Raw genomic sequence first — 12,199 nt, 5'->3', positions numbered from 1 at the left:
ACCACTCCCACCGACCCACTCACTCGTCGGCGCCGGTTTCAAGGTTTGTCAGCCACGAATCCCAGGTCTCAAGTCACAAGGCGAAGGCCAGAATCCTGTTACGTTGAGGCCAGCGTCAAAGCGAATCGTGACGCGTCGCGTGAAGTTCGCAAAGTCGATGCCGCTGCGTTTAACTCTGCCCTCCCACCCCCCCCCCCTCTTGATCCCCCGTCATCCACCTCCCAGCTTTGGCATCCAGCACGACGGGCAGGGCAACGCGTGCGAGGCGCGGGGCAAGCGCCCGTCCATCATGTCTCCGCAGCTGACGTACAGCTCGCGGCCGCTCTCCTGGTCCTCGTGCAGCCGCGACTACGTGACGCGCTTCCTCGAGTGCGTGGCTCTCTTCGCAACCCCCCCCCCCCCCCCCGCCAGTAAACACGCGGTGTACGTTGGCCCGACGTTGGCGCAACGTCGGCGTGCGGTCGGAACCGTGGTGCCGACGTTGACTCCAACGTCGGCCCCCAGTGTGCCTCGGGTAAGCGACGAGGAGTTTGTATGTTCCTCTCACTCTCTCTCTCCCGTCTGTTCTGCGTGGGGGCTTTCCGGGTTCCTCCCAGAGCTGACCAACAACAGAAACAAACGTGCTGTGTAGCTGTATTGGCCGACTGCATTGCCCAGCACGCGGAGCGAAACGTCAGAAAACGCGGGCACGGCCCCAAATGCACGTGGGTTGAGCTACAGCAGCAGCAGCAGAAACGGCACGACCAGCGAAAACCTACACGGCCATTCTGTCTCTCATCCCTCATCTCTCTCTCTCTCTTGTCACCCCGCTGTCCACCACCCCTCGCTCCACCCCCGCCGCCCACCGCAGCCGGGGCTGGGGGTTCTGCCTGGACGACCCCCCCTCCCCTCGGCCCGAGCCCCTCGTCGTCCCCACGGCACCCCCTGGAGCCCTCTACGATGCCCCCCACCAGTGCCGGCTGCAGTACGGGGAGGCATCACGACACTGCCGGGGCATGGACGTACGTACGTGCGGACGCGCGCGGGCGTGTGTCTGTGTGTGTGTCTGTGTGTGTCTGTGTGTGTGTCTGTTTGCGTGTCTGTGTGTGTGTCTGTGTGCGTGGTGGGGAGCGGTGGTGCAGCGGTTGGCGCGCCGCGCTACGAACCCGGCGACCCGAGTTCGATTCCCGCTCTCGGCCAACATCGCTGACGATTTTCTGAACCGGTCCTGGGCCTCCCCTAGGTCGACTCGGCCTCAAATGAGTACCTGGTGCGATGTGTAAACATCGCCACTGTGGAGACAAAGGCGGTCGGGCGAGGTGCTGGCCACCCACCCCCCCTCGTGTGCCGTGCCGGCCTTAATAGGTGCTCGCTAACAGCACTTGCCCCAACAGTCTTGTAAGCTCTTTGTCTTTGTGGGGAGTGGTGGTGAAGTTCTTCTTTGGTTCTTTCGGTAAAATCACGTAGAATGAGAATAAAATTATAAAATAAAACAATAAAATTCTCTCGACAAAAGAACCAAAGAAGATGAATCCTTGCAGTCACGAAAGCTTTAAATCGGTGGTGTAGTTGTTGGTGTACTGCGCTACGAACCCGGCGACCCGAGTTCGATTCTCGCTCATGACAAATAACAGTCACGGACATCCGATTTGGTCCTGGGCCTCCCCGAGGTTGACTTGGCCTTAAACTGAGCACATGCTGCAGTGCGCAATCATCAGCACTGGAGAGACAAAGACGGCCGCGTGTGGTGCTGGCCACCCACCTCCCCGTGACGCCGTGCCGACCTTCGTGGGTGCTACTCGCCAATGCCACTCGCCCCAAAAGTCTGTCGAGGCTATCCGGGGGACCTTTGTCTTTTGTGCACAGGTGTGTGCATGCAAACATGTGTCTGTGCGCATCAATGCGCGCGGATTGATGTTGGTGCCCACCTTGTCCCATGGACCCGTGGACCAGGTGACGCACGGCTGGGTATTGCAGGCCCGCGTGGCGTTGGGGGTGGCACGGAGGTCACAGCGGTCGGCATGGGGGCACGAGACGCGGCGACGCTGCACCCCCCCTGCACACGTCCGCGAGCACTGCACACGTGCACACAACAACAACAACAGCAACAGCAGACGCCGCCATTCGCCTCCAAGTGACACGGCACCCGTGCCAGGCGAGGTGCAATTTTGAGGCCGCTTAAAGTGTCGATGGCTCGCCGCTGGCAGGAGGTCACGGGACAGACCCATGTGCCATGGGTTGACTGACCGAAGATGACTGGCTGATGCGCCGCCAGTGCAGTTGGCCCGAAACTCAGCATGGCTATAGGGGAATGTTTGTACGAGCGAGAGCAGATGCGTTTAACGTCACTGAAAACGGAGCACACACTTTATGGGTTGCGTCTTCTCGGTGCGTCTCGCAACGCGGAGGATGCGGTGCTAGATAAAGAGAGGACGCTCCTTGGGGGCGGGGAAAAAAAACACAGCCAAGTGGGAAACCCTCGCGCGTGCAGCAACGGTGAGTCGGGGATATACGTTTGTTGCGGGAAACCACGGGTTAGAGGTCGAATTAGCGTTAGAGTTTGAGTTAGGGTTAGAGGTTGAGTTAGGGTTAGAGGTCGAGTTAGGGCTAGAGGTCGAGTTAGGGTTAGAGGTCGAGTTAGGGCTAGAGGTCGAGTTAGGGTTAGAGTTTGAGTTATGGTTAGAGGTCGAGTTAGGGTTAGAGTTTGAGTGAGGGTTAGAGGTCGAGTTAGGGTTAGAGGTCGAGTTAGGGTTAGAGGTCGAGTTAGGATTAGAGGTTGAGGTAGGGTTAGAGGTCGAGTTAGGGTTAGAGGTCGAGTTAGGGTTAGAGGTCGAGTTAGGGTTAGAGGTCGAGTTAGGGTTATAGGTTGAGTTAGGGTTAGAGGTTGAGGTAGGGTTAGAGGTCGAGTTAGGGTTAGAGGTCGAGTTAGGGTTAGAGGTTGAGTTAGGGTTAGAGGTTGAGTTAGGGTCAGGGTTCGAGTTAGGGTCCAGGTTAGGGTTCACATCAGGGTCAGGGGATCGAGTGCCTGGGGCTGTGCGGCGGTGTTGTTCACGTGGAGTGTGGCAGCCCGCCTGGCCGTAGCGTTCACGCGGCGTGTACTCTCTGGGCACTTTGTTTTCTGTGTTTGTGGACTGCTGTGTGAGCCCCACGTGGTGCCGGCTCCACCTTGATCGCAGCGACGTCACAAGGCGCAGGGCCCGAACCGACAAGGGGGTTCGGGTTAACACGACTCTCTCTCTCTCTCTCTCCCAACTCTCTCCTCACCTATCTCCCTCTCCCATCTTTATCCCATTCCACTCTCCCCTTTCTCTCCTTTTTTACTCCCTTTTTTTTCCCTGGATTTTCTGTTTGCACAGTCACATAATCACTTTAAGATGTTTTTCTTGTTCATGTGTTTTTTGTTTGTTGCGGTTGCACCCGATTCAAGAGCCAAATGGCTCACAGGGCTATACCAAATAAATGAACTATGAATCTATGAACTAACTCCCCAGCGATCTTTCTCTGTCCCCTCTCTCTCTCTCCTCGCCCATTCCCTCTCACGTCTCTCCTATCCCTCTCTCTTCTGTCTGCTCCGCTCTCCATCTCTGTCCCCCGTCTCCCTTCCCCCCCTCCTCTCTCTGCCCCCCCCCCACCCCCGCCGCTGTACATAGAACGTGTGCCACACGCTGTGGTGCACCGTCGGCGACACGTGCCACTCCAAGCTCGATGCTGCGGCCGACGGGACTCGCTGTGACCACGGCAAGGTGATGTAGCGTCACGGCCGCACGCCGTCACGGCCCTCGCAGCTGCTGCTCTCTGGCAGCACTTGACCCAATGGCCTGCTGAGGCTATCCCGGGGATCTCTGTCTTTGTTATATGTGCATGTGTGTATGTGGGGAGCGGTAGTGTAATGGTTAGCGCGCTGCGCTATGCACCCGGCGACCCGGGTTCGATTCCCGCTCACGGCCAACGCCGGTGACGATTATCTGAACCGGTCCAGGGCCTCCCCTAGGTCTACTCAGCCTCAAATGAGTGTCTGGTGCGATGTGTAAACATCGTCACTGGGGAGACAAAGGTGGTCGGGCGTGGTGCTGGCCACCCACCCCCTCGTGTACCGTTCCGGCCTTCATAGGTGCTCGCTAACAGCACTTGTCCCTACAGTCTGAAGGCTATGCGGGGGATCTTTGTCTTTGTATGTACGGCCACTCATCTCAGTCAGTCGACCCGTGGCATCTGGGTCTGTCCCGTGACCTCCTGCCAGCGGGCGTTCGACACTTCACGTGGCCTCAAGGTGCACCTAGCCTGGCACAAGCGCCGTGGCGAATGGCGGTTGTTGCGTATGTGTATGTAGGTGTACGTGTGTACGTGTGCGTGTATGTATGTGTGTACGTGTGCGTGTGTGCATTTGTGTGTGTATGTGTGTGTTTCAGGAAAGGGCGGTCCTGCACAGATGCCATATTTTCTGTCCGTCTGCTACAGCAGAGGTGTAGGGAATTCCAAGAAGACCTACATCTCTGCTTTATTGACCTGGTCAAGGCCTATGATACCATCAGTAGGCCTGGGCTCTGGGTTGTTCTTCATGCTTTTGGAGTCCCTGACCCCCTGCTCACGATCATTAAGGACCTTCATGATGGTGAGCGGGCCCGGGTAAAACTACGTGGCCAGGAGTCAGAGCCATTCCCTGTACACCTTGGGGTGCGACAGGGATGTCCTCTGGCTCCCACATTATTTAACATATATTTTGACCACGTAGTTCGTGAAGCCTTCAATAGCTGTACCGGGGGATATAATGGGAGGCTGATCGATGCCGGGTGCGGTCAAGGGATGGCTCCCTATTGCTCAACCACGTCATGTATGCCGATGATTTGGTAATAGCTGCTCATTCAGAGGAGGAGTTGGAGACGCTGCTGCTGAGACTGGAGCATGCCACTAAGAGATGGGGGCCTTACCATCAACCCCACCAAAACTAAGCACCTGCCTGGGTATTTTGTACCATCGGACACTCCACCTCCACAACTCCCAATCGGTGATGGGGCAGTTGTGGATAGAGTGGAGAGTTTCCCATACCTGGGCAGTGTGCTTATGACTGGCGCCAGTTTAACAGCAGAGGTCTCACTCCGAATCAGTCGAGCGGCAATATCTTTTCATCGGTTGCGTAACGCTGCCTGGAAGCTACCTGGTCTGTCGCTCCAAATGAAGCTTCAGTTCTTCTTGGCCACAGTCATGCCCTCCCTTCTCTACGTTTGCGAAACATGGACCCCCCTAATGGAACATCTTCGCCGGTTAGAAACATTTAGGCTAGCCTACCTACGATCCATCCTGGGTGTAACCAGGCTGAATTGTGTGAGGAGCTCACAAATCCTTGAAAGATCTGGACAAGGTCCCATTGGTGAACTCCTCCGGCAGGCAAGGCTGCGTTGGCTGGGTCATGTAGCCCGCATGCCCATCCACTGCATGCCTAACAGCTTTTGTTTGGCCGGATCGAGGGGGCTAAACGGGCGTGGCACGGGCTGGAGAAGAGATCGAGTGATGTGGTACAGGAGGACGTGGAGCTGAGTGGACTTGCCGATGACTGGTACCAGCGGTGTCAAGATCGGCCTCTGTGGAGGAGGCTCGTGAAGGACGCTACTGGGCAGTTGGAGGCAGTCGCCCTCCAACAACAACGGAGGGCGGAGGAGCGACGCTCACAACAACGAGCGGAACGCCGGGTGGCTGAAGCACAGCAGGTTGGCACAGTAGGGGGCACAGGTCATCTCAGTCATCTTAGTCAGTCGACCCGTGGCACGTGGGTCTGCCCCGTGACCTGCCAGCACATGGCCTGGCACAAGCGTCGTGGTGACGTCACCGCCACTTAGTGGCGAATGGCGGTTGTTGTTGTATGTATGTGTGCGTGTTTGTACGTGTGTGTGCGTGTGTATGTGTGCATGTTTGTGTACGTGTGTGTGTACGTGTGTGTACGTGTGTGTGTGTGCATGTGTGTGCACGTAGTGGTGCTATTACGGAGAGTGCGTCTCCACCGACTGGCGCCCGGAGAGGATTCCGGGGGGTTGGGGGTCGTGGGGGGCCTGGACCCCCTGCACGCGCTCGTGTGGGGGCGGGGTGGAGTCTGCAGAGAGGCTCTGTGACAGCCCCACGTGAGCACAACACGGCCAGCGTCGCTCGCCACGACACTCGCCCGTACCCAACACTCTCACCGCTCATCTCGTCCCTGCATTGTTCCCCTCATTGTCCCTGCATCGTCCCCTCATTGTCCCCGCATTGTCCCCTCATTGTCCTCTCATTGTCCCCTCATTGTCCTCTCATTGTCCCCTCATTGTCCTCTCATTGTCCCCTCATTGTCCCCGCATTGTCCCCTCATTGTCCCCTCATTGTCCCCGCATTGTCCCCTCATTGTCCCCTCATTGTCCCCTCATTGTCCCCTCATTGTCCCCGCATTGTCCCCTCATTGTCCCCTCATTGTCCCCTCATTGTCCCCTCATTGTCCCCTCATTGTCCCCTCATTGTCCCTGCATTGTCCCCTCATTGTCCCCTCATTGTCCCCGCATTGTCCCCTCATTGTCCCCTCATTGTCCCCTCATTGTCCCCTCATTGCCCCCGCATTGTCCCCTCATTGTCCCCTCATTGTCCCCTCATTGTCCCCTCATTGTCCCTGCATTGTCCCCTTATTGTCCCCTCATTGTCCCCTCATTGTCCCCTCATTGTCCCCTCATTGTCCCCTCATCGCCCTCTCATTATCCCCCTCATTGTCCCCTCATTGTCCCCTCATTGTCCCCTCATTGTCCCTGCATTGTCCCCTCATTGTCCTCGCATTGTCCCCTCATTGTCCCTGCATTGTCCCCTCATTGTCCCCGCATTGTCCCCTCATTGTCCTCGCATTGTCCCCTCATTGTCCCCGCATTGTCCCCTCATTGTCCCCTCATTGTTCTCTCATTGTCCCCTCATTGTCCCCTCGTTGTCCTCTCATTGTCCCCTCATTGTCCCCTCGTTGTCCTCTCATTGTCCTCTCATTGTCCCCTCATTGTCCTCTCATTGTCCCCTCATTGTCCCCTCATTGTCCTCTCATTGTCCCCTCATTGTCCTCTCATTGTCCCCTCATTGTTCCCTCATTGTCGCTGCATCGTCCCCTCATTGTGCCCTCATTGTTCCCTCATTGTTCTCTCATTGTCCCCTCATTGTCCCCTCATTGTCCCCTCATTGTCCCCTCATTGTTCTCTCATTGTGCCCTCATTGTCCCCTCATTGTCCCCGCATTGCCCCCTCATTGTTCTCTCATTGTCCCCTCATTGTCCCCTCATTGTCCTCTCATTGTCCCCTCATTGTCCCCTCATTGTCCCCTCATTCTCCCTGCATTGTCCCCTCATTGTCCCCTCATTGTCCCTGCATTGTCCCCTCATTGTCCCCTCATTGTCCCCTCATTGTCCCTGCATTGTCCTCTCATCGTCCCCTCATTGTCCCCTCATTGTCCCTGCATTGTCCCCTCATTGTCCCCTCATTGTCCCCTCATTGTCCCCTCATTGTCCCCTCATCGCCCTCTCATTATCCCCTCATTGTCCTTTCATTGTCCCCTCATTGTCCTCTCATTGTCCTCTCATTGTCCCCTCATTGTCCTCTCATTGTCCCCTCATCGTCCTCTCATTGTCCCCTCATCGTCCTCTCATTGTCCTTTCATTGTCCTTTCATTGTCCCCTCATTGTCCCCGCATTGTCCGCTCAGGCCCCGTGGAGGCGGCCGCTATTGCACGGGCGAGCGGCGCCGCTACCGCCTGTGTCACACGGCCGCCTGCCCCGCGGCAACGACGATGAAGGCGGCGAACAAGACGTCGTCGTCGGCATCGTCGGCAGGGCCGGGCCGCGCCGCGGGCGGCACGCCGCCGTCGTTCCGCGCGCTGCAGTGCAGCCGCTTCGACAAAGTCCCCTACAAGGGGCGCCTCCACTCCTGGATCCCCGTCATCAGCCCCAGTGAGACCCCTCGCTCGCTCACCCACTGGGTCACTCACTCACTCGCTCGCTCGTTCACTCACTCGGTTGCTCGCTCACCCACTCGGTCACTCACTCACTCGCTCGCCCATTCAACTACTCGGTCGCTAGCTCACCCACTCGGTCACTCACTCACTCGCCCACCCGGCCGCTCGCTCGCCCACTCGCTCGCTAGCCTGCCCGCCCGCCCGCTCAGTCACTCGCTCGCCCGCCCGCCCGCTCGGTCGCTAGCTCACCCACTCGGTCACTCACTCATTCGCCCACCCGGCCGCTCGCTCGGCCACTCGCTCGCTAGCCTGCCCGCCCGCCCGCTCAGTCACTCGCTCGCCCGCCCACCCGCCCGCTCGGTCGCTCGCTCACCCACTCGGTTGCTCACTCGCTCGCCTGCCCACTCGCCAGCCCGCTCACTCTCTCACCCACCCACACAGTCGCTCGCTCTCTCACCATCCCCCGATGGCTCGCCGTTCGCTCAACCACCCTGCCGCTCGATCGTTCGCTCACTCATCCAGCAGCACACCCGAGCACGATCACCGATCGCTCACCGACTCGCTCGCTTGCCCGCCCGATCACTCGCTCACCTAATCGCCAGCACTACCCAGCGCACACGCACCCACGCGCGTCGCTCCAGTGCATGCGTAACGCCGGCGCCGTGCGTGCGTGCCCGTGCATAACCGTGCATGCACGTGCATGCGATGTCAGTGAACCCGTGCGAGCTGCACTGCCAGCCGGTAGGCGAGCACTTCACGGAGAAGCTGCTGGACGCCGCGGTGGATGGAACGCCGTGCGCGGACAACCCAAACGCCCGAGACATCTGCATCAACGGCATCTGCAAGGTGCCCGGGTGGATCCCCACCAAGGCAGAGCGCACGTTCATTTGCTCGCTCGCTCACTCCTCACACGTTCATCATCGCCTCGAGTGTTCTTTTGACTGTTCTCTGGTTCACTCGCTCCACTGATCACTCACTCTATCGGTCACTCACTCCGTCTGCCACTCACTCGCTCCATCAATCACTCACTCACTCACTCTATCGGTCACGCACTCCGTTTGCCACTCACTCGCTCCATCAATAACTCACTCACTCTATCGGTCACTCACTCCGTCTGCCACTTACTCGCTCAATCCATCAATCACTCACTCACTCTATCAGTTACTCACTGCCTCTGCCACTCACACGCTCCATCAATAACTCACTCACTCACTCTATCGGTCACTCACTCCGTCTGTCGCTCACTCGCTCCATCAATCACTCACTCACTCTATCGGTCACGCACTCCGTTTGCCACTCACTCGCTCCATCAATAACTCACCCACTCTATCGGTTACTAACTCAGTTTGTCGCTCACTCGCTTCATTCATCACTTACTCACTAAATCGGTCACTCACTCCGTTTGCCACTCATTCGCTCCATCCATCAAGAACTCACTCACTCTATCGGTTACTCGCTGTCTGTCGCTCATTCGCTCCATCCATCAATCACTCACTCACTCTATCGGTCACTCACTTCGTCTGTCGCTCACTCGCTCCATCAATCACTCACTCACCCACTCTATCGGTCACTCACTCCGTCTGTCGCTCACTCGCTCCATGAATCACTCACTCACTCCTGTAATTATCTTATTGATCCCCCCCACTCCCCTTCCTTCATCATAAGTCTTCCTTCAAAAATATTCTGAAGTAGAAGATTCCTGCTGGACACAACCACATTGGCCAATGCGATTTGTAACTCTGATCCTTACCCATACATTTTAATGTGGCATTTAATTGAGATAATGTGTGTTTAATGGTGCGGTCTGGGACTGTTTGTGATGTTGCTGCCTTGCCCAAGCTTGCATTTAGCGCTGAAAAATTCGCAGGTTATTAATGTACAAATTGTACTTAAGTGGCATTCCTATACTCTGCACCGCTATCGGTTTTTGTCTCTTGTGTTGTTGTAACTCGCTGACCACGTGCCCCTACTGGACATCTGTGAAAAAGAGCTTCATAGTTCATCGGATTCCTCCTGAATAAATATACTGATTCTGAGTACATCACCTCTATGAGGATATCTCACCTGTGTCACACCTGTGTGAGGTGTATCACCTGTCACACCTGAGTGAGGTGTCTCACCTGTGTGAGGTGTCTCACCTGTGTCTCGCCTGTGTCAGGTATCTCACCTGGGTGAGGTATCTCACCTGTTTCACCTGTAGTGAGTTGTCTCACCTGTGTGAGGTGTCTCACCTGTGTCTCACCTGTAGTGAGGTGTCTCACCTGTAGTGAGGTGTCTCACCTGTGTCTCACCTGTGCCTCACCTGTAGTGAGGTCTCACCTGTAGTGAGGTGTCTCACCTGTAGTGAGGTGTCTCACTTGTGTCTCACCTGTGTCTCACCTGTAGTGAGGTGTCTCACCTGTAGTGAGGTGTCTCACCTGTGTCTCACATGTGGGAGGTGTTTCACCTGTGAGGTGTCTCACCTGTGTGAGGTATCTCACCTGTGCCTCACCTGTGTCTCAGCACGTTGGCTGCGACCTGCGGATTGACTCGCTGGCAGTGGAGGACCGCTGTGGAGTGTGCATGGGCGATGGCTCCACGTGCCGCACTGTCAAGAAAACCTTCAACGACAGCGAGGGGCTCGGTGAGGGGCCTGGTGGAGGGGGGCCTGGTGGAGGGGGGCCTGGGGGGCGGGGTCGGGGGGGGAGGGGGCCCTGGGGGTACAACATGACCGTAACACGACGATGATGATGATGTCCAACCAAAAAAGTGAAAGGATGGCGACGAGCGGTGGTGGCAGCATGGAAATGCCTCCATCCAGCAGTGGATCGACCGCGACCGACGATCATTAATAAAATAACCGATTGGTGTTCATGTTGCACCTACGACGTAACAAAGCATGTCGGAGCGCGGTTCGCTTTCAATTTAGCCTCGGGCTCCCCCCCCCCCCCCCCCCCCGACGGCAGCTGATTTTCCTTTAAGATCTCCGCGGATCCCGGACCAATCGGCGCCACGAAACTTGACCCCCCCTCCCCCCCGTGACCTCCAGGCTACGTGGACATCGACCGCATCCCGGCGGGCGCGCGGGACATCGTTGTGGAGGAGGTGGAGGAGGCCGGAAACTTCCTGGCGCTGCGCAGCGACGCGGAGCCGGCTCGCTACTTCCTCAACGGCGGCTGGGTGATCCAGTGGCGCGGAGACTATGCGGCGGGAGGAGCCACCTTCACCTACTGGCGGCGCAGGAACCTGGAGAACCTCACGGCCGCAGGGCCCACGCGCGAGCCCGTTTGGATACAGGCGAGCGGGGCGGGGGGGGGGGGGGTGGGGGGGGTGGAGCGGAGTGGGGGAGTGAGTAGTTGGGGGGAGGGAGCGGGGTGGATGAGTGGGGGGGGGAGCGGGGGGGGTGAGTGAGTAGTGGGGGGGAGGGAGTGGGGTGGATGAGTGGGGGGGAGTGGGGTGGATGAGTGGGGGGGAGAGCGGGGGGGGGGGTGAGTAGTGGGGGGAGGGAGCGGGGTGGATGAGTGGGGGGGGCGAGTGGGGTGGATGAATGGGGGGGGGAGCAGGGGGAAGAGTGAGTAGTGGGGGGAGGGAGTGGGGGTGGATGAGTGGGGGGGAGCAGGGTGGATGAGTGGCGGGGGAGCGGGGGGCGAGCACGGGGGGGAGTGGGGGGGAACTGGAGGGGTGGGGGGTGAAGCAGATGAATATCTCACAACTACATAAGAGAGAGAGAACTGCGTGTGAATTGCATTGTCTTGAGTGGTCCATTTTTAGGCAACTGATAAATACTGGGCCTAGGGCTAGCAGTAGGCGCTTGTGTCAAGGTGAGTGCCAGGGCGAATGTTAAGGCCAGCGTCAGGAATAAGGCGAGCGGTGGGGCACCGTCAATCCAGCCGGTGTGGGACTCACTGTCAACCCTCCTCTCCGCTCCCACCACCACCTCTACCGCCGCCGGCCGCAGCTCCTGTTCCAGGAGTCGAACCCAGGCATCCGCTACGAGTACACGGTCCACCAGCCTCCGCACGGCGAGGGGGCGAGGCGGCCGCGGGAGTTTGCTTGGCGCTACGGGCCCTGGGGTAGCTGCACCGCGCCCTGCGGCAGAGGTGCGACCGCAGCAACCCGCACACAACCGCACGCAAAGCCGCACGCAACCGCAAGCAACCGCACAATCTTCGCCACCGTGTGTAGGCCAGACCGCCCTGTCCCCTCTCCTCCCGTCGTGAATCCTAATGACGGGGAAAGGTCGGTGAAATAAATAATAATAATAATTGACATCTTTAAGGCGCAATTCATCCCAGGATCT

General features: G+C 58.0%; 1 protein-coding gene across 1 annotated transcript in view; it reads left to right on the top strand.

Moving 5' to 3' along the window:
- LOC116953506 (uncharacterized) overlaps positions 1–12,199 on the top strand; it is a 45,477-nt gene that overhangs the window by 14,178 nt on the left and 19,100 nt on the right. Inside the window, exons 9-17 of the mRNA XM_076075111.1 lie at positions 226–369; positions 851–1,001; positions 3,630–3,722; positions 5,947–6,092; positions 7,671–7,915; positions 8,633–8,766; positions 10,423–10,543; positions 10,949–11,196; positions 11,858–11,999. Coding sequence (XP_075931226.1) covers positions 226–369; positions 851–1,001; positions 3,630–3,722; positions 5,947–6,092; positions 7,671–7,915; positions 8,633–8,766; positions 10,423–10,543; positions 10,949–11,196; positions 11,858–11,999 — 1,424 coding nt within the window. The remainder of the gene's footprint in view (positions 1–225; positions 370–850; positions 1,002–3,629; positions 3,723–5,946; positions 6,093–7,670; positions 7,916–8,632; positions 8,767–10,422; positions 10,544–10,948; positions 11,197–11,857; positions 12,000–12,199) is intronic.

This window comes from Petromyzon marinus, chromosome 52 (assembly GCF_048934315.1).
Source record: "Petromyzon marinus isolate PM22_M1 ecotype Great Lakes invasive population chromosome 52, UKy_Petmar_22M1.pri1.0, whole genome shotgun sequence".
Lineage (NCBI taxonomy): Eukaryota > Metazoa > Chordata > Hyperoartia > Petromyzontiformes > Petromyzontidae > Petromyzon > Petromyzon marinus.
This window is presented reverse-complemented; position numbering and strand designations above follow the sequence as displayed.